Source organism: Cyanistes caeruleus, chromosome 9 (assembly GCF_971803275.1).
Source record: "Cyanistes caeruleus chromosome 9, bCyaCae1.hap1.1, whole genome shotgun sequence".
Classification (NCBI taxonomy): domain Eukaryota; kingdom Metazoa; phylum Chordata; class Aves; order Passeriformes; family Paridae; genus Cyanistes; species Cyanistes caeruleus.
Window position 1 is genome coordinate 25,400,827 of NC_141709.1, and position 19,667 is coordinate 25,420,493.

A 19,667-nucleotide genomic window follows, 5' to 3' on the forward strand; every position below is an offset into this window, starting at 1 on the left:
GGCAAAATGAGCGAGAGGAGCCGAGCCCGTGAGGCCCGGCCTGCTTTGTTTCAATTACAGCAGCTGCCAGAAGAAAAAGATAACCTCAATATTGATGGCAGGAGCAGCAGACAGAGGTGCCCTTGCAGGCTACTGGGAGCAGGTAGAGGAGGAAGGGGGAGGAGAGATGGAGGAGGGGGAGCAGGGTCTCAGCCAGCACCCCATGGGAGAGCCTGGCTGGTGAGAAAGACACATCTGATCCCATTGCTCTCAACCCTGTGAAGAACAGCTTCTTTTCACCCTGGTTCTTGTCCCAGTCACTGTGCAGAGCATCCTCCAGCAGAGACAGGATGACCCAGCATCAGGACACAGCACCATGAAAACACTGAGCAGAAAAACTTCTCTTTGCTCCCCATTCAGGCTGTGGGGCCTGGAGTAGGGCTGTGTGGGATGATGGATGGAGCTGGAGTAAAGGGCAGAGGCAGGCCTGGGGCACCCCAAGCTGCAGGCAAGCGTGAGGGCTGGGGAACCCCACGATGTGCCTGCAGTGGGAATGGGTCTGGGTCCTGGGGACAAGATGCCCACGGTGATTTTGGACTGCATGTGGGAACCAGCAGCAGCTTGGGGCAGGCACCCCAAGATCACTACAAGCCAGGTATGAAGGTGCAGAGCCAAACACCCTCCAAGCATCGCAGTGTTAATGTCCTGGGCCCCCATCCTGGGAGGCAGCCAGGAGATAGACAGAGATGGGGTCTTCTCTTGGAGAAGACTGTTCTTCAGTCTTCAACCCCTTTATGTCCAACCCCTGCTCAAGGGATGTAAATCACCCCCAGCTGCTGCACCATGGGCTCTACACCCAGCCCTGTGTCCCCCTCTGTGCCCAGAGCAAAGACCAGCACTGAGCAAGAACCACCCCCAGGCCCACCAGAGGCCAGACTGAGCAGTGGTCACTTCACAGAGGTTTTATTCGTGCTCCGGATATCCACGCTGCCCTCCCCACCTCGCTTACCCCCAGGAAAGACCTCAGGATCCTCACGCTGTCCTCCTCGGGCTGTGCCCATCGGTTACAGCCCCTGGGTCTCCAAGAGGGGACAAGGCCACCATCTTGCGGCCACCCACCACCACTGCACATACCCGTGTGCACGGTCTGCGGGGTGCCCAGGATGCGACAGCTATGGGGGTACAGGGTTTGGACCATGGGGAGCTGCGACATCCCGCCGCTCCTCGTGCCCTCAGTCCCCCGTGGCCATGTCCTGTGGGGCACACGGTGTCCCTCCCCTCGCTCCCTGGCCAGGAAACCCAGGGATTCCAGCACACCCAGGAGTGTCTGGATGGGCAGAAGATGCCAGCAGTGCTGCTCCCATCCCAGCTCTGGCCCCTCCACCCCTGCCCTTCTGCTCTGCGCAGTGTCAGCCAGCAATGACCAGGGAACTCCTGGTTTGCACAGCGGGCTTCATTGAGCACAGAAAGACAGGCAGTGGCAGATGAAGGCTCAGAACTGAGCCCTGGGGCTGAAAATGCAGCACTGAGCAGGTCCAAGGGGAATTTCCATTCCTATCACAGCGTAGGAGTGCAACCCACATGGGGTATGCTGGAGGGAGTTGTTAAACCAGCGCTGCTGGTGACCAGCAGCACAAAGCAAGTCCTTCCGTGCTTCTGTGAAGTGAGTTGGGGTCATCTGCACACTACTGGGTTCTGCAAGGCTGTCCAGCCTGGTTTAATGCTCATCCCCCTCCTTCTGCTTCTTCCCCTTGTGATGGAGCTGGCCATGGTCTCCATGGTGGTGGTGAGCATGGGTAGCAGGTTTGTGGTCCTCACTTGGGTTTGTATCTCTCTCACTGCTGACCTTGTGATGGTGGTGAGGATGGAGGGGCTTGTGCTGGTGCATGAGGGTCTCTGACTCCATCCCCTCGTGTTCAGGAAGTGAGCTCGGGGTTGCAGGGTCCTCCATGGTACTGTTAGCCTGAGGAAAGTAACACAAGGACTGGTGTGGTATGCGAATGCCACAGAGCTCTGCAGAAAGCCTGGGAGCACAGCTGTGAACTGGGAAAAAGGCAGACCAACATTCATCATACAGAAATCTGTGGGTCAGAGCCAATGCTCTCCAGCCCTGATCCATGGCAGAGGGAGCATGGGGCACAAACCTCTACATTTGTGTCCCTTGGCTCCAGCTGTCTGTGGTCCAGAAAACAGGAATATGCATTTAGTATTTCTGGATGTATTTTTCTCCTGGGAGGTGACTAATCGCCTGCCAAGCTCAGACCTACACCCTTTTCTTTGCTCTGAGCTTGCCACCTCTGCATCCACTGCCTGCCCTTCCTTATATCAGAACAGTCCTAGTTAGCATTCCCAGACATGGGATATGACCCCTTTAGTCAATTCCTTTTCAACCGGAAAGCTCTGACCTATTTAAGTGCCCTTATTCCAGACCTTTCATCACCTTCCCTCTAAAACACATCTGAGGGCAGCTGCCAACCTAGAGCCCATCCCCAACATGGAGATAAGATTGTTTTTGCTGATGTGCAGTGCCAAAGGACAGAAGGGATCCTGGCTCCATCGAGCATTCCAGCTCTTACCTGCTGGGTAGTGTTGGGGTAGAGGGAGCAGTTGCCACAGAAGTCCTTGATATGGCTGTAGCGGATGGCTGCCTCCACATAGGGGAAGTGGAGAAAGCTGAAGGGCAACTGGATGTGGAAAGCCAGGCGGCCACACCTGAGGGGAAAAGTCATGGCCTGGCTCAAGACAAGGGTCTGGAACCCCCCAGCCCAGCCACGAGCGGAGATTTTGGAGGCTCTGTAACACCCAGAAAAGCCTCGGGCGAATCGGGGCACACTCACCGGTCATAAACGAGGAAGTCATCCTTGTCACCCCCCAGGACCTGCCAGACGTCAGGGTCCTCCTGCTCCGGCTGGAAGACGGGGACGCCGGGCGGGGCATGGCGCTCCAGCTCCGGCAGCATGGCGCGGGACAGCGGGGCCTTCTCGTTGATGATCATGTAGCGGACATTGGCCATGCCCTGCCGGGCCAGCCGCTCCTGCAGGCCCCCCAGGCTGCGGGAAGGAGGCACTGGAGGGGCTGCCGGGGCAGGGGGCTGCCCTACGCCCCCGAGGAGCGGGGATTGTTCTGGGGAGGGGGAGCGCGGCTCACCTGTGGGCCTGCCGCAGGCAGAATTGTCAGCTGGCCTTCAGCAGGGCCACCACCGTCACCTGCCCTGCCGCCCCCTCCATGGGGCTCGAGCCATTGATGGTCCATGCCGGTGCCTCCTGGCAGATCCGGCTGCTGTTGGCCGCCTCCTCAGAGGCCGAGGCCAGCCCCAGCCAGGTGGCCAGGGCCAGCACCAGCAGCCCCATCCTCGACCCCGGCCCTGGCAGGGGGAAACGGGGTGTTACTCTCCTCCCAGATCCACTGCAACCCCAAAATATCTCCCTGCATCCTGCTCCAGGGCAGACAAGGACTTGTCAAGGCAGTGTTGGCTTGATCCTGGCACTGGGAGCCAGGACCCCCATCCCAAGGGGCAAGGAAAGGGGGACGAGGTGGGGAATTGGAGCACCCAACTCCTTGCTACTGTCTTTTGTGGGCACCCAGTGCCACAGCATCCTGTTCTCCCCTGGCAGTGGACACCTACTCCACATCTCAAGAAATGAAGGTGCTTCTCCTCCCATGGGCCTTCTCCACTTCTCCGATCCCACAAAACAAACCCAGCCCCAGAGAGAGGTCTGTCTTTGCCCCAGAAAGGGAGCAGGGATACAGCCCTCATTATCTCAGCTGCCAGTGAGCAGCCACTGGGACAGAGATGGTTTCACCTTCAGGTCACCTTGAGAGTCCTTGATGCCCCACAAAGTGTTTTGGGGGTACACAGAGCCTTTAAAGCCCTTGAGTCCCAACATCTGCCTGAAGCCACGACCTCCAACCTAATCCAGCCCATCCCGGGATATTCCCCACCCCTATAATATCCAGCACGCTTAATGGGCAAGGGGGAGGATAGGGGTCCGGGGGGGAGGATCTGGGTAGGGAGCAGGGAGATGCAGGATCTGGTCAGGGTGGATGTGCCCCCACTCCCCAGCCCTCTCCCCGCGAGAACGAGCCCTCGATACCGCACTTCTCCTTGCTGCAGTCCTCCCTCGCTTCGGGCCCCAGCAGCTTTCAGCAACTTCCAGCTGGCCCTGGTCCCCCTTTTATCTCCTGTCCACTCTCCCCGCCCAGGAGGGAGGAGAAGGGCCTGGCTGGAGCGGGGACTGCGCCTCAGCCACCACCGCCTGCCTGGAGGGGACGGCGACAAGGCAGGCACTGTCCCCGTCGGTGCCATGTGGCCTCGGGGTGCTGCTGCCGCTGCCCAGCCCCGGCCGTGCTGGAGCAAAGCGGTGCCTGGTGCCGGGCTGACGCCAGCGGGGGACAGGCGGTGCTGCAGGGAAGAGATGGACACAGCAGCTCCAAACCTCCCAGGCACAGGAGGGCTGCCAAGGACACTGCTTGCGCCAAAGGGTTGCAGGATTGTGGGGTGACCTCGAATAGCGCTATCCCTGCGCAAGGTCCCAGAGGAGCCACCAGTGCAGTCTCTGCTACCCTGCAGCCAAAAAGACGCTGCCTCCCTCACACACCGGGGCGCTGGAGCTGCCTGCCCTGTGAGGCGTCACCCCAAAAGCCGGGCTGTCCTGTTGTGCCCATGGCCAAGCCTGGCCCCACAGCAGCTCCCCGGTGTCCGGTTCCGCGCCTCCTGCCCGGCCCCACACTGGTGCGGCTGTAATGGTGTCGATGTTTCCTTGGGAAATCACAGCGACGCTGGATTCCACCCCCCAGCCAAACAAGAGAAGCTCACCGCTCTGGCAGCACAAGGACATCTCTGCAAATATTTGAGCAGTTTATTGTACCTGGGATCTGTACAAAAACATGATAAGGCAGGGAAGGGCAGCAGCCACAGTCACAGCGGGGGCAGATCACGATCCCAGGCACACGTGGAGCGGGGATTCGCCTGAAAACAGCAGCGGGATCGCTGCTGACGGGCTGGAGGGGCCCGGAGGTGTCTGGAGGCAAGGGTGTGGTGCCGTGGGTTGGATTGGTGAGCAGTCCCTCATGACTGACACCGGGCTTTCCGCAGAGCTGTCAGCCCCCACCCGCACACTGTTCCCCCCAAGTCCCCAGCGGGTACCCCGAACACCGTGAAGTGCCCAGCACTGAGCAGGGACACGTTTCCCCAATTCATGTCCTGGGACTCGGGCTGGCAAGGAATGACCCTGCACAGACACGAGCTGTGCGGCCAAGGGAGCCTCCGGCCCCGTCTGTGCCCGGGGCGATGTCCCCGCTCCCCCGCCGGGAGCGCTCCCGCGGCCGCCCCGCAGCGCCCGGGCAGAGCCGGCGCCGTGCCCGGCCCGCCGTGCCTGGTGCATGCCGGGGAGGAGCGAACTGAACCGCCCTCGCTCCCGCCCCGCCCGGCGTCCCCTTCGCCCGCAGCCTTGACCCCGGTGAGCCGCAGCCCGGGGGCGAGCGGGGCCCCGCGGGCCCGGGGGTGGCGGGGCGGGCGCGGGTGCGGGGCCGGCGGGAGCGGAGCGGGGATCGCGCCGGTGCCGCCGTGCGCAGCGGGAAGCAGGGCCCGAGGGAAGGAGCGCCGGAGCCTGCCCATGTGCTCAGCGGGGTCCCACGCGGTCCCTCCGCCCTGGGCTGGTGGGAAGGAGCCGGGAGAGCTCGGTGCACGCAGCCCCTTCGAGCGGGCAGGTGAAAGGGAATATTTCAGCAGGTGTGTGGCCCCCAGCCCACTGCACCCCTGTGCGGTCTGGCCGGGGCTGCTCGTGCATGCCATGGGGTCAGGAAGCCTCCGTGGGTGCTCTGGAGAGGTGATGCCGACTGGGGCTTTGGGCGCATCTTTTTTCGTCCTTGAGCATCACAGATATTTCGGATGGGTGGGGAGGAAGGTCACTTTTCCGAAGTGTCCCTCCTCTGCGCCCCTGGGGCAAGGTCATTGTTCCCAGACTGGTGCAGAGAGATGGTGGCTTCAGGCTGTCCTTGTTGGGGAGGGGAAGGGCACGGGCACATCAGCCTGTCATGACCCCGCTGCTCCTCTCCCTTCGTGGGACGCACCTGACAGGCGCGGGGGCAGCACAGGAGCATTTTAGCTGTAAACCAGCGTGTTGCTCCATGTTTACCAGTCCAACCTCTGTGTTCCTGGTACAGGACATTCCTACCACAACCCTTGTCCCCATAATCTTGCTTACACGTTCAGCACACCTCCTCTGCTGGGAATCCCTGCTGACCTCCCTGCGGCTCTCCCAAAGGACACATGGCTCCTGAGGGGACCTGCAGGGCTGCATCCAGGGCTCAGGGCTTTCCTGCTCTGGGACCTCAAGCATGGGGTAGGGCAGCAGAGTGGAGGGCTGGCAGGAAGGCACAGCATCCTTGGGCAGCTCTTTGTAGCTAGTCCCAAAGGTGAGTGCCCTTTCACAGCGCAAATGGGCTTTTGAGACCCACTTATTTAAAATACATACATTTAAAAGTTGTGAGTTTACACACATTTGCATCTGTGCTTGCAAACACAGGTGGGCTCTGTGCAAGGTGGGAGAATGGCTTTTCCCCAGGGCCAGCAGCCCCCCTGATCCCCTGCGTCCTCCCCGCAGCCTGCCCGGCCATGGCAGCCTCGCTGAGCCGCCCCTGCTTCATCTCCCTGCACCTGCCCTACAGGCAGGGCTGGGCCCAGCACCTGGCCAACACCTTTCGCTTCCAGCCAGTGGCCGTGCGGGAGACGCCGCGTGTCCGGCAGCTGGCCTTGCGACGGCAATCTGCCATCTTCCTCGTCAACGAGCGCCTGGCACCTGCCAGCACCTCATCCCGTGATTTCCTCTATGACATAGACCCCCAGCCCACCTTGGGCACAGCCTCCAACGTCTGCTTCGAGGTGGATGATGTGCCAGGGCTCTGCAAGCGGCTGCAGAGCCAGGGATGCTCCTTGCTGGTGCCCCCCACTGAGCTGAGCGATGACAGTGGTTCTGTCACCTACGGGGTGGTGAGCTCTGTCGTGGGCAACATCAGCCACACCCTTTTGGACCGATCCTGTTACCGGGGTCCCTTCCTACCCGGCTTCCAGCCCATCCAGGGAGCCCCCTCAGCCACAGGGGATGGGATCAAGATCACTCACTTTGACCACATCACGTATGTCTGCCCCAGGGGCGGGGCCCGGGCGGCTCTGGACTGGTACCAGCGCTGCTTCGGCTTCCACCGCTTCCTGCTGAACCCCCAGGAGAGACCGGCTGAAGGGTACGTGCTGGGGGGGCAGGGGGTGGGCATGCTGCTCCTGGCACTGCAGAGCGCCCAGGGCACCCCAGCACACGGCTGCAAGCTGGTCTTTGCCGAGTCCCTCTCCCAGAATGGCACCAACCAGGTCGACACGTTCCTGGAGCAGCACGGCGGGGCTGGGATCCAGCACGTCGGCCTCTGCACCACTGACATAGTCAGCACAACCAGGGCTCTGCAGCAGCAGGGAGCACGGTTCTTCACACCCCCCACCACGTACTACAGCCAGGGGGGCAAAGCACAGGAGATCCGAGGAGCTGGGCAGGACCCAGACATGCTGGCAGAGCTTGGCATCCTCCTGGACACCACAGTGCCTGGGGACAAGGGCCAGGTGGGCACTGATGCCACAGAGAGTCCCTCTCGGGAATATCTGATGCAGATCTTCACCCATCCCATCTTCTCTGAGGAGACCTTCTTCCTGGAGCTCATTGACCGTCGGGGAGCACCAGGCTTCGGTGAAGGCAATATCCGGGCTCTGTGGAAAGCTGTGCAAGTCTACATGGACCAGCAGCAATAGTGCAACTCTGCAGTCCTCCCTCAGCTCCCCATCTTCTCCACTCCAACGCTGGGGCAAGGACCAGAGATCCCACCCCTGGCATGGCCCAGGTGGGCAGGGACCAAAGGATGGCTCCAGATCAATCCAGAGCCAACTCAGTGTGGGAGCAAGAGACTCAGGCCTGAGTCCAGCAGGGGTCTGAGCATACCTCAGGATGTGTGGGATTTCTCCGCTGCCCTGGGTTCCCCGTGATTTATCGACCACATGTAAAGAACTCTCTGCCTTAGTTTCACCTTAATTTATTGAGACTTGAGCCTGTAGCATGGCCAAAAGTGTGCTGGCACAGAAACACGCCCAGACATAGAGAGATGAGGGGCTGCCCAAGGGGAGTGGATAATCCAGCGGCCGTGGACACGGCCACACACTGGCAGCTACCACCCACAGCATGACCAGCCCTGGGGGGCGAGTGGTGGCCTCTTGCTCCTCTCAATTAAATAATTAACTTACAAGCACTGCTTTGGGTTTTAAATTCTCCTACTTAAGATATGCTGAGTGCCAGGTGAGGATGAAATGGCCATTCCCATTACTCCAAATGGGCGTGTCCCTAAAACTGAGATCATTGCCCCTTGCACCCTGCCACAACTGTGCCATGTCCCTGCCAGCCCCCAGCATTGTGCCTTTGCACGGGGGGCTTCAGTCAGCGTGAACAGTGCTGAGCAGCCCGAAAGAAAAGATACAAAAGGAGGATGAAATGCTACAAAAAGGCCTGGGGCAGTTGTTCAGCCCCAGGGAGGAGCAACCCCTTGGGGGCTGATGTCTGACCTTGCAGAGGGGTGCTCAGGGTGCCTTATTTGGGGTCACCAGCAGTTAATGCTCAGTCAAGGGGCTCTTGGGTGCATTAACGAAGAAATCCCTGCTCTCCCAGCCCAGATCTAAGGAGCCTGTTGGCTATCTTCACATTCCACCACAGGCTGCCCAACACCCCCAGCTTAGCACAGTACAACAGAGACAGTCACTTAGAAAACCCCACACACTTGAGATTTATTTTCAGGTCCAGTAAAAACAAGGGAGGGTGCAGCAGCATCCCGTCACTGGCTGGTGGATGAGATGCAGGCAGGGGACAGGGCTGCAGGAGCAATGTGGCCAACAGCCTTCCCACTGCTGGAGAGAAACCCCTGCTGCCCTAAGTCCACGGGACCGAAGTAGTGCCAGTATGGGTCCAAACAGCCCCAGGAGGGCTTGAGCCAAGGAGGGATGGCAAGTCTGGCTCCAGGATTAATCCAGGACCAGTGACCACATCCAGGCACAACGCCCACAGCAGAGGCAGGGGAAAGGAAGAGTGGGAGACCATGATAGTGCTGTGTGTTGGGCTTGCTGCAGCACAGGGACAGCACTGCCACACCCCAGACAGGCCTTGCCCCAGCGAGGGGCTCTGGGGTCTCCCTCGAGGAAGGTCGGTGCCCTCACAGGGCGGTCGGTGCCCGGAGGAAGGTGCGGAGAGAGAGCTGCGTCCCAGGGCAGGCGCTGCCTGCCCCCCGCTTCCGCTTGGAGCTCTGCAGGAGACACAGCAGGGCTCAGCCAGACCCCAAGGGCCCCCAGGGTTCCCCCCCAGGTACTGGGGACACCCAGGGGCAGTGCCAGTCAGGCCAGTTCCCCTGCTGCAGGCTGGGGGTGCTCCTTGGCCTGATCCCAAACTCAGGGGGACCTTCAGCACAGCACACCAGAGGCTGTCCCAGAGCACTGGGGCTCCAGGCACCCTGGAGCCTGCTCACCTTGACAGGGCTGCTCTCCTTCCTGCACTGCTTCTTGTGAGCTTTCAGCACCTGAAGGAAGAGCAAGAGAGCCCAGAGCTGAACAGCAGCAGGGTCCTGCAGCTGGCACAGCCCAGAGAAGTTGAAGGGATTTTGCCAGGGGTTTTCCCAAGATAACTGAGGGCAGGGAGGAATGGCCCAAGTGCCCCCCATACCTTCTTCATGGCTGTGGACACAGCCGAGGCATGGAACTCATCCTCTGTGACCCAGCGGGACGGGGACAAGGCAGGGTCCAGGGTCACATCCCCATCTAGGTGCAGGGAGTAGACCACATATGTCTGGTGGATGTGGGAGAAGATGTGGATGACCTGTGGGGGATGGGAAAACATGACTTGGGCGGTTGGCAAGCAATGGGAGATGCCAAGTGCACTGAGCCTGCCAGGGCCCTGAGGAGTGGGGCAGAGCTTGGGGAGGGTAACAGTGGGGAAGGGAGACCTTTCTCCTGTGTGTTACATCCCCATGGCTGAGCACAGAGGACTCACACTGCATCCCTCCAGCTCCAGGCTCACCTCTCCAATAAAGTGAAGGCCTTTGCCTGCCACAGGCCGCCCCATCCAGGCCTGGAGGTGATCAGCCAGCTCCTCCCTCTCCTTCTCCTCCTGCAGATCTTGAGCCAATGGGAGACTTGGGAACTCCCAGAGCCCAGCCAGAAGACCTGGGAAGGAGGCATGATGTAATTGTGAGACAGAAAGGGACACATCCAGGGACACTGAGCCTCATCACAGCCCCAAAGGGCTCCTTTCCCCACCCCAGCAACCAGTGCCTCTCCTATCCCTCATGCAGATGGGAAAGTGCCACGTGGTGCCTTTGTCCTCCTCCTTCCCAGCCCCATTACCTGAGCTGGGTCTCTGCACTATGAGGTATTCTGGGGCCCCATGGCAGCCCCTCCGCTCCAGCACACACGTGGCCGTTCGCATCACCCGCGGCGGCTTCTTCGCTGCTTTCCGGGGAAAGTTGGTCACCCCCAGGCTGCTGTCCCATGGCTCTGTGGCTGGGGGGCACAGGGGACAATCCCCAACACCTGCAAACACCAAGATAACAATTGCTGCAGGGCTCATACCTGGAGCTACAACAGGGATCTCCCCACATGCTTACAGTCCTCAACATCAGGCACTGGGAGGGGTTTTCCAAACAGATTCTGAGAGGCAAAGGCCAGCTCCTTCTCCACCTGAGAGGGGGGACAGAAGTGAGGACAGGCTCATCCACCAGCCCACCTTGTCCCCAGGCATGGCAAACCCTCAGGGCCATGTTCTGGGGCCGACTTACTCTGCGCCACGCTTGGCAGTGCTGCTTCACAGGGCACTCCCCACACAGTGGGGCCTTGGGCACACACACAGTTGCCCCCAGCTCCATCAAGGCTTGGTTAAAATCCCCTGGGCGACTCCTGTCCACCAGTACATTGGCCATGTCCCTGGAGAAATGGCAGTGAGAGGCACAGGGATCTCCAGGGAGAGCATCCCATGACCTTTGCCTGCCTCCTGCCTGTCAGGGGGAAGCTCCTAGGTAGGTGCAGGCCACACAGCTCCTTTCACCACTGCTCCCAGCAGCACCAACTTCCCGAGAGTTCCCATACTCCACACCTGCCTCCCCAAGGCTCCTGAGTGATCCTGCCTTTAGCCATGGTCAGCACAGCTCCAAACAGACAGAGCTTTCCCCTTACCAGAGCCGATCAATGACAGCTGGGCTGCTGGAGTCGGCACCGATGCATCGCAGGCGGCACAGGACCCGGATCACATTCCCATCCACAACTCCTGTAGCCTGGGACCAGGAGCTGGGATCACCATGCTGGGATGTGCTCCAGACAAAGAAGGGAGCTGGGATGCTCCAAAGATGGAGAGGGACAAACGCGAGGCCAACTCACAGGCCAAGCTGGGTGGGGGCTGAGATGCATCCCCAAGTGGGAAGAGAGCCAAGCACAACCCCGGGGAACCCTTGGCTTGTGAGACCCAGCAGCAGGACCCTGTCAGGAGTGGGGCTGGGCGTGTCCCCTGATGCCAGCTCTCACCTGTCCGTACGAGATGGACGCGATGGCTCCCGCTGTGTATCGGCCCACGCCCGGCAGCAGCTTCTGCAGGTCCTCAGCCGTCCTGGGCATCCGGCCGGCCAGCTCGGACACCACCTGGCAGGGAAGGGGCCGAGCTCAGGGAAGCAGCTGGGGTGGGTGTGTGCAGGTATCCCATTTTGCCCGTGGGAGGATGGGAGCCCAGCCTCTGCAGCTTCGTGCCACAGCACAGCCCCAGCGAGGCAGGGCAGATGTGAGCCAGCACCAGCCCAGCAGCCACAGAAAGGTTTAGAAATGCCCCTTTCCCCCCATCTCCAGCACCTTCCTTGCTGCTTCCTGCAGACGCTTCCCTCTGGAGTAGTAGCCAAGCCCAGCCCACAGCTCATTCACCTCCTGCTCCGAGAGACACAGCGTGGTGTTAATGGAGAGCAACAGGGCAGGGAGAGCACCTGGTCCCAGCAACACTCACCTCCAGGGACGCCTGTGCCAGAGCCTGCAGCGTTGGCCACTTCTGTGGGAAGAGGGAAGGGGACAAGTCAGGGACAAGCAGAGTTGTGCCTTGCCACTGGGGATCTGCCACAGGCAGTGGACAAAGTCTCCAAAAGGGGCAGGCTGTGGGCACAGGACTCTGTAATGTGCAGTCACCTGCATCCAGCGGTTGTAGTAATCGATCACTGTAGCCACCTGTGTCTGCTGGAGCATGATCTCGGACACCCACACTGCAGGGAGCAGGGCAGGGGTCAGAGCAGAGGCACCAACACCACCCACACCTCCTGCTGTGGCCACCTTAGCACTGCCTGCAAACCCTGCACTGCATCCAGCTCATGGGACACCCTCCCACCCTTCACCTTCCCCACATGCTGCCTCACAGGAGCTCCCCCAGGCCCAAGGTGGTTTCTCCAATCCTCCAGCACCTTGCACAAGGGGAATCAATGGCTCTCGTGGCCACTTCAGGCAGCTTCTTCCAAGGATGGCACCCAAAGCCACACCTCACAATGTCAGTCCCTGCTCCTCACCTGCATATCCCCGTCTGTCGGCATCTGGCTCCGTCACTGCCTGGAAGGGGAAGGAGATGAAGCGTGAGAAACAAGGTGACACAGGACCCCACTGCAGAGGGGACCTGCATGTAAAATAAAACAATCCATAGTGCGTTTTGAACACTGCAATGGAATCTGGAATTTAAAAAAATATTTCCCACAAGCACTCAGAAGATCTGAATTTGAGTTAATCAAGTGACAGCCAAAGCATCTTTTCTTGCTAATGAAATCCCACATGGAGAGCTACTTATGAGGTTCAAAATCCCACATAGAACTGTCCCATACCTGAGCCTGCCTGCAAAGGAAGCAGATATAAATCCCACAGAGGGGCTGTGCACTTCCCACCATTCAAACTGTAAAGCTGATGTCCAACCTCAGCACCACAATGACTCTTGAGCCACTGCTGCCAGGCTGAGCACAGAACAGGCAGGAGCTTCAAAAAAAGGTCCAGTAGAGTTAAAACAATTATAAGGGAAACCTTCTCCATGCAGCACTCGCTGCTACAGAGTATCATAAAGACAGGAAGAAAACAGGATTGAAACACCGCTAGACTAACCTTGCCAGAGGTAAGTACTCTTCTTAAAGGTTATATTTGGGAAACTTGCCCTGCTTTTACTCTTCATACCTAGGGACTAGCTCCAGACCACCCACCACAAAACAGCCACGACTAGCTGGGAGCACTTCCATGCAGGTAGGGATGCGTGACATACGGAAAAACACCATGGTCACTTCAGCCAGGCTCCCTTAAAGCAGTGTAAGTAGTTCCCCACTCCCGCTTCCCGATGTCTCCCCTTACCAGTGTCCTCCAGGGAAGGTCCCGCTTGCATCGGTCGTACCAGGCGAGCAGATTCCCGCGCAGGATCTCGACCTCAGCCGGGTCGCTGAAGAGATGCCGGGCGGGCGGCGGAGCGGGCGCTGCAGCCGGGGCCCCTGCCAGGAGAGCGGCGCGACCTCAGCGCACGGTGGGAGACGGCGAAGGGCTGCGGGGCTCGACCGCAGCAGAGGCGGGAGCCCGACCGAGCCGCAGCCGGGTGGTCGCGCACCGAGTACCGGACTTTACAAGAACCCAGCAAGCACCGGAGCCTTCCCGGGCTGGCTGTCCGTGCCTCGGAGAGAGCACCCCACTCCCACGGCCCTCCCGCTACCGGGCACCTCCGCGGGGCGCCGCGCGCTTCCTGTTCCGCCCCTGGGGCGGGGCCGCGCTCCCGCCGCTCCGCCGGAGCGCCGCGGCCGCCGCCGCCCGGGCCCGCGCGGGGCTCATGGCGTGACCGCTCCCGCGCCGCGCGCGCTTTCCCGGGAAAACATTTCCCGCCCCATCCCCGCGCGAGGACCAATCAGAGCGGGACCGCTCAGATCCCGCCCACCGCCCGCCCACCAGCCAATCGAAAGGAGGCGCCGGGAGGGAGCTCGTACGCGCCCTCCCCCGGAACGCTGGGACGGGGGCGGAGCCTCCCGTCCCCCTGGAGCCAATCAGCAAGCCGGGAGCAAAGGAAGCCCGCCCCTTCTCCCGCCGGTCCGAGCGGCTGCCCGGGAAGGACCTGAAGGAGCTGTTCAAGCTAAACGCCTGTTGACTTAACGCCAAATTTCGGTTGAAAACGGATTTTGAGAACGGTAAAGAACCTCACCGGGGCCCGAAGAGGCCGGGCCGGCCGCGTGGGCGGGCGGCTCTGGGCGCGGAGCGGGCAAGGCGTGCGGGGCCCGCGGCGGGCAGGTGGCGGGCAAGCGCGGCGGCGGAGGCCCCGTGCTGGCGCGGCCATGGCGGGCCCGGCGCGGGTGCCGGTGGTGGACGTGCAGAGCGACAACCTGGCGGAGCTGTGGCCGTCCATGGTGCTGGCGCTGCGCTCCGCCACGTTCGTGGCCGTGGACACGGTGAGCCGGGGGGGGGACGACAGCGGGGCGGGACGCGGCCGGTCCCGAGGCGCAACTGACGGTGTCTGTCCCCTCGCAGGAGCTGAGCGGTCTCGGCGCCAGAAAGTCTCTGCTGAGCCCGTGAGTTCCCGGTGGGGCCTGGGGTGGGGGTGCGCGTCTCTCGGCACTGGCTGTGCGGTGCCCTCTCCCCGGGGTACGGACAGGCCGGAGCCGTCACGGCCCGTTCTCCCGCCGCCAGGTGCATCGAGGAGCGGTACAAGGCCGTCTGCAGCGCCGCCAGGACTCGTTCTGTCCTGTCTCTCGGCGTCGCCTGTTTCAAGCAGCTCCCGGAGAAGGTGCGTGTACGAACCGCCTTGCGGCCGTTTTGTCTTGGTCCTGCCCGGGGAACGGGGACGCGCTGGAGATGAAATTCCCCCGTGGGATTGTCCCGGCTGTTTCGGCAGCTCCCTTTGACAGGTGTCCCTGTTCTTTGCACGCTCTCCTTGTTGCAGTCCGAGAACACGTACCTGTGCCAAATCTACAACCTCACACTGCTCTGCACCGAGGATTACGTGGTCGAGCCCCAGTCAGTGCAGTTCCTCGTGCAGCATGGATTCGACTTCAATAAGCAGTATTCCCAGGGGATCCCTTACCACAAGGGCAACGACAAGGTACAAACCCACTTTCAGACACCTCAGCCTGCTCTGCTCCAGGTCTCTTTGAGTGTGCTGGCTTCCCCTGCTCTTGTGTCAAGGTGGGCACACGCTGGGGTTTTGTGTGCACCACTATCCCTTTCACCTCTGTGCTGCTTTAAACCCACTTGGTGCAGTTGCTTTTCCAAATCTTTGTGTCTCTGTTCAGAGTAAGTCAGCTCTGAAGGCTCTCCAGGGTGGCAGCCAGACAGGGTGCCAAGGCTCACTGACTGATCCTTCCTCATGCAGGACAACGAGTGCCAGAGCCTGAGCGTTCGGACGCTTTTCCTGGAGCTTATCCGGGCGAAGAAGCCGCTCATTCTCCATAACGGCCTGATCGACCTGGTCTTCCTGTACCAATGTTTCTACGCTCACCTCCCAGAGAGCCTCGGCACCTTCACTGCCGATCTCTCCGAGATGTTCCCAGCGGGAATATACGACACCAAATACGCCTCAGAGTTCGAGACTCGCTTTGTAGCGTCCTACTTGGAGTATGCCTACAAGAAGTGGTGAGCAGCACACTGGTACTCAGAGCTTACAGGAGGAAAGGCAAAGGGAAAGTCAGTGTGTGTTTGTTTTTCCAGGCAAGGGAGCTGTGTCCTTTCGCTGTCCCACTGACTGAAGGTGCTTTTAGGTGGCTCTACTCTCTTTTTAGACTGAGTTTGTTTTTTAATAGGCCTTACCTGTTCAGTGGGCAGCAGCTGAGAGAGAACTTCAGAACTGGTGCCAGTAGAAGACTGACCACAATGGTCTGCTCCAAGATCTAATTGGGACACTGCCTGACTCTGGTCTAGCAGTGCCACAGGGTCATGGCAGGAGCTCACACAGAAAATAAACCAGGGCTGTCCTGCAGGGTCTGCTAGTTAAAAGTCTGTTTTGTGAGGCACACTGCAGTTAAAGGGTGGGTGCTCCCTGCACTCGACACTGACCAGCTCTGTCACATGTCCTGTACACAAGATGCCTGTGGCCCACTCTGACTCCCATCACTTCCTTCCAAGCAAGGGTTGTGCTCTCGTTCAGGACACATGTCTGTGCTTTCCAGTCTGGCCCCACATTCTGCCAGCCTCATGCAATCTAAACAGGCCCCTGGCAGTGAAAAAGCCCCTGAGACCTCCATAAAGCTCAAACCATGCTCTGTTTTGAGGAGAAATGGTATTTTTAGTGACTGTTTTATCTCAGGAAATACCACTTTGAGAGGTCTGAAAATGTTGAAGATGGCTGTTCTCAAAACATGAGAGTGCTGTGTTTTGACAAAATAAAAAAAACTTTTTAAGTTGATATCTCAAATGTTTTAACCCAAGTTCTCATTTGGTAGAGCTTTTCAAATGTTTTTGGCCTTTTAACCAGCTCTTGGGACAACACAGGTTTCTTTTTCATTAAATGAAAACCGTTTCCTTGTTGCCTGCATTGCCCAGGTTCAACCTGTCTGGCTGGTCTGCACAGTACCTCATTTTGGGGCATCTTTTCCTTGTCCTTCAACATTATGAAGACAAACACATATCTCAGTGCCCTTTATAGCTAAAAAAATCCAAACTATGCATCTCCTTCTCCCGTTTTCCCTGCTTTCCCTTCCTCTGTGTCAGCATAAGAAAAAACAACCTTTTAATTAGCATGGAAACAGCTACTTACTAAAGCTGCTCTCCTGGGATTGAATTCCTTTCCAGCACCTGGGGCTGGAGCTCAAGAGCAGGAAACTCATGGAGTTGAGAGCTGGTGGAGAGCAGTGTTTACTCCGTGCCCTGGTCCCATCCCACAGTAACTGTGTGCTCCTCTTGTTCCAGCAAACGAGAAAACTGCAAGCTGAGGGACTCCAGCGGGCAGCACCTCATGGTGGAGTTCTGCAATTACCCTGCCAGCATGTCCCGCTACATCGACTACCGCTGCTGCTCTGTGGAAGAGGAGGGTCACAGTGCTGCAGGGGGGAATAAGTTGCCTGTCTGTGAGAAATTTTCAGTAAGTAACACAAATCCCCACTCCCTTCCCGGCTCACTGGAGAGGGGTCTAAGCTGTGGGACATGTGGTCTAAGCCAGAAGTTGTAGGAAAGCACCTGGGAAGTTCCCCTCACCTGCTTCATAGTACAAGGAACATTTTCAAGCTTCAGGTGGCTTCATGACAGATAGGGCACTAGTGTGGTCTGCTTGGAGGTGGGGCATCTTACAGGTTTCATTAGGAAGATTCCAACAGAGTCTATGGCCCTAAGCAGTGGGACAGTATGAGTTACAGTGTCCCTGCTGTCTTGGGGGGCTGAAAGTTCTGTGTTAGTTTGGCTCATCCTACAAGAAAGAAAGCGCCACCTCTATCTTTCCCATTATCTTCGTTAGATATAAAAAATTATTACTTGTCTGCAGCTTTTCACACTGTGGCACAGGGTGATCCACAAAAGTGCACCAATCGTCCTGGTGCAGCTACAGCAGCAAAGAGCCCATCTGGTCAGAGCATGACTGGCTTCAGGTGCATCATAAAGAAAAGGAGGTCTCCAGATGTTGCACATTCTGTCATAGAATAGAGGTTGGGGAATCTCCAAGTTTCTCATCCAGCCACCACCTCAGTGTTGCTTAGAGCCTTGTTTGGTAAATTTTGAAATTATGTTCAGGACAGACATTAAAAAATAATGCCAGGTCCTGTGTTCCAGTGCTTGACCGCTACATTAAAAATGTTTTCCTACAGCTCTAGTCATAATTTCCCCTTACGGTTACCAGGACCCCTCTCCCTGTACTCTCACAAGAGTTTAGCTCCATATTGTCCATACCTCTGCTGTAACTACCTGCAGACACCAACTAAATATCCCCCTCTCCTTAGCCTTGTCTTTTTCAGATAGAACAAACCCACCTTCCTTGGCCTCTCATATGCTGGGTGCTGCACCCAGTACAGTGTGTCAACACCTTTCCTGTCTGCTGGGGGGCTGTAAATCAACAGTGGTCCTGCTGCAGCCTCACAAGCCCCCAGTGGAAGGGAATAATTACCTCCACTCCACATTATGGTGCTTGCTGCTCTAACCAGGAAGATGGAGGCTACAGACCTCTCTCTCTCTCTCTCTCTCTCTCCCCCTAGGCCTATGGGTGGTGTCCAAAAGGGATGAAGTGTCCACAGTCTCATAACATTGACCTCATCATTGATGAGGATGACAAGCTTTGGGAGAAGCGGAAGAAACGGAAGCACAGATGGAAACATCGGAAGAACATTAAAGTGCTTGTAACAGCATTCCAACTGGAAAGCTCAGGGGAAAACATGGAACAAGCTCAGAACGGGGAGGAAGGACCACCACGGAAGCAGAGCTGCTATGAGCCTGCAGCTGCTACAGAGCTGGCAGAGATGGCACCCAACGGGGAGGGCAGGCCACTAGAGGAGATCTCCATGGACATGGAAACAGAGGTCAGCTCAGACACCAGCACACAAGGGGAAGAGAATCTGGGGAGCACTGAAAGAACTGACCAGGGAGCAGCTGCCCAGAGCCCTTCTGCCAAGGAAAATGCCTCTCACAGTGACGACCAAGTGGAGAGGGAGTCAAAGGTTCCCGCTGGGTTGGGCTCAGCCAGTCACCCAGCCACCCCTGAGACTGAAGCAGCAGGTGCTGCAGGAAAGGAAACCCATGTCCCTCCTTCACAGGGGGGCACACACCGAGCTGGCTTCGATGCGTTCATGACTGGCTATATCATGGCTTATGTCTGGATGCTCAAGCAAGGGAAAAACACAGACACTGGTGCAGGGCCCTGGTTGCCAGACTGCCATAACAAACTGTACCTCAGTGGGAAATCAGTACCACTGCAGATAGTGAAGAGCTTGTTTTCTAAATCTTCCAAAGCTCACAGTGAGAAGATAAAGTTGGCCTGGGACAGTGCATAGAGCTACAGAACTCCTCACTAAACTCTGCTTTTTTTCCTCCAAGTTTTGGAGTTCTTTCTGCCATCAAGAACTCACCAAAAAGAGAACAGGTTTTATATTCTTGTTTCTGTTTTAACATCTGATTAAATTGCTCTCAGTTGGAGTTGCCCGTGTTCCTTAGTGGCATGCTGGGATCTGAAGGCAGGAATGAGGCTGAAGCGGGAGAAATGCACCTTTGGTTAGAGCATGCACAGACAAGACCTTTGCCCTTACAGGAGAGAAGGGAAGGAGAAAATTCCTCCCAAATGGGCCAGCTGATTCTAGTGCCAGCTAACTGCATGCAGAACCAAGCCATAGCAGGTCTTCAGACTTGGTCTAAGGGGAGAGGCAGTGGGGCTGAAAGCCAGATACATGATCCTGAGAAACTGCACAGCTTCCTGTGCTGCTGAAGCTATTTAGGGCTAGAACAGAGCAGCCACCATGACAAGTGTCATGGCTGCTATCAAAAGCCATCTTATCTGTTAGGTCACAAGATATGGCCTACTCTTCAGAGCATTGTAACACAAAGCAGAAAAAAAAATCCTTGAATTTCATGGACTTGATAGTGGAACTCTTCAGTGAGATGCAGGAGAGAAATAACACTTACTGAGGATGACAGTTTTCCTTGGGTATAACTCAGCACTGAGTAATAGCAAATACAA

General features: G+C 58.1%; 4 protein-coding genes across 9 annotated transcripts; 2 read left to right on the forward strand and 2 right to left on the reverse strand.

Annotated features, from left to right (window-relative positions):
• Positions 1-926: 926 nt before the first annotated feature.
• Positions 927-4,683, reverse strand: LOC111933120 (selenoprotein Pb-like). Of its 2 annotated transcripts, none has more exons than XM_023932516.2 (5): positions 4,079-4,683; positions 3,127-3,343; positions 2,817-3,029; positions 2,556-2,691; positions 927-1,942 (listed from the first exon to the last, which is right to left on the reverse strand). In XM_023932516.2, exons 2-5 carry the CDS (start codon positions 3,327-3,329, stop codon positions 1,697-1,699), a joined length of 798 nt encoding a protein of 265 aa, XP_023788284.2. In that variant the 5' UTR covers positions 3,330-3,343; positions 4,079-4,683; the 3' UTR covers positions 927-1,696. The 2 variants fall into 2 exon arrangements, with proteins under 2 accessions (XP_023788284.2, XP_023788283.2); XM_023932515.2 differs by having other exon boundaries at positions 4,074-4,373.
• Positions 4,684-5,347: 664 nt separating this feature from the next.
• Positions 5,348-8,262, forward strand: HPDL (4-hydroxyphenylpyruvate dioxygenase like). 3 transcript variants are annotated; one of them, XM_086902209.1, is made up of 2 exons: positions 5,348-5,438; positions 6,507-8,262. In XM_086902209.1, exon 2 carries the CDS (start codon positions 6,596-6,598, stop codon positions 7,772-7,774), a length of 1,179 nt encoding a protein of 392 aa, XP_086758335.1. In that variant the 5' UTR covers positions 5,348-5,438; positions 6,507-6,595; the 3' UTR covers positions 7,775-8,262. The 3 variants fall into 3 exon arrangements, with proteins under 3 accessions (XP_086758335.1, XP_086758336.1, XP_086758338.1); XM_086902210.1 differs by having other exon boundaries at positions 6,585-8,262; XM_086902212.1 differs by lacking the exon at positions 5,348-5,438 and adding an exon at positions 5,506-5,710 and having other exon boundaries at positions 6,585-8,262.
• A 507-nt stretch (positions 8,263-8,769) lies between these two features.
• MUTYH (mutY DNA glycosylase) lies at positions 8,770-13,879 on the reverse strand. Of its 3 annotated transcripts, none has more exons than XM_086902206.1 (15): positions 13,756-13,879; positions 13,400-13,533; positions 12,583-12,622; positions 12,212-12,285; positions 12,036-12,077; positions 11,888-11,959; positions 11,570-11,683; positions 11,225-11,322; positions 10,831-10,975; positions 10,660-10,732; positions 10,400-10,585; positions 10,074-10,219; positions 9,720-9,872; positions 9,526-9,576; positions 8,770-9,306 (listed from the first exon to the last, which is right to left on the reverse strand). In XM_086902206.1, exons 1-15 carry the CDS (start codon positions 13,862-13,864, stop codon positions 9,217-9,219), a joined length of 1,527 nt encoding a protein of 508 aa, XP_086758332.1. In that variant the 5' UTR covers positions 13,865-13,879; the 3' UTR covers positions 8,770-9,216. The 3 variants fall into 3 exon arrangements, with proteins under 3 accessions (XP_086758332.1, XP_086758334.1, XP_086758333.1); XM_086902208.1 differs by having other exon boundaries at positions 13,647-13,782; XM_086902207.1 differs by lacking the exon at positions 11,888-11,959.
• Positions 13,880-14,272: 393 nt separating this feature from the next.
• TOE1 (target of EGR1, exonuclease) lies at positions 14,273-19,129 on the forward strand. Its single transcript, XM_023932207.2, has 7 exons — positions 14,273-14,472; positions 14,552-14,592; positions 14,711-14,807; positions 14,964-15,122; positions 15,393-15,652; positions 16,925-17,096; positions 18,196-19,129. Exons 1-7 carry the CDS (start codon positions 14,359-14,361, stop codon positions 18,985-18,987), a joined length of 1,635 nt encoding a protein of 544 aa, XP_023787975.2. The 5' UTR covers positions 14,273-14,358; the 3' UTR covers positions 18,988-19,129.
• The last annotated feature ends 538 nt before the right edge of the window (positions 19,130-19,667 follow it).

Coding starts and splice junctions, on each gene's coding strand:
- MUTYH (XM_086902206.1), bottom strand. CDS start 13,864: ATGAGCCCCGCGCGGGCCCGGGCGGCGGCGGCCGCGGCGCTCCGGCGG. Junction 12,286..12,582: donor CGACAGACGGGGATATGCAG/GTGAGGAGCAGG, acceptor TGCTCCCTGCAG/TGTGGGTGTCCGAGATCATG. Junction 12,078..12,211: donor ACTACAACCGCTGGATGCAG/GTGACTGCACAT, acceptor CTCTTCCCACAG/AAGTGGCCAACGCTGCAGGC.
- HPDL (XM_086902209.1), top strand. CDS start 6,596: ATGGCAGCCTCGCTGAGCCGCCCCTGCTTCATCTCCCTGCACCTGCCC.
- TOE1 (XM_023932207.2), top strand. CDS start 14,359: ATGGCGGGCCCGGCGCGGGTGCCGGTGGTGGACGTGCAGAGCGACAAC. Junction 14,808..14,963: donor TCAAGCAGCTCCCGGAGAAG/GTGCGTGTACGA, acceptor TCCTTGTTGCAG/TCCGAGAACACGTACCTGTG. Junction 15,653..16,924: donor GAGTATGCCTACAAGAAGTG/GTGAGCAGCACA, acceptor CTCTTGTTCCAG/CAAACGAGAAAACTGCAAGC.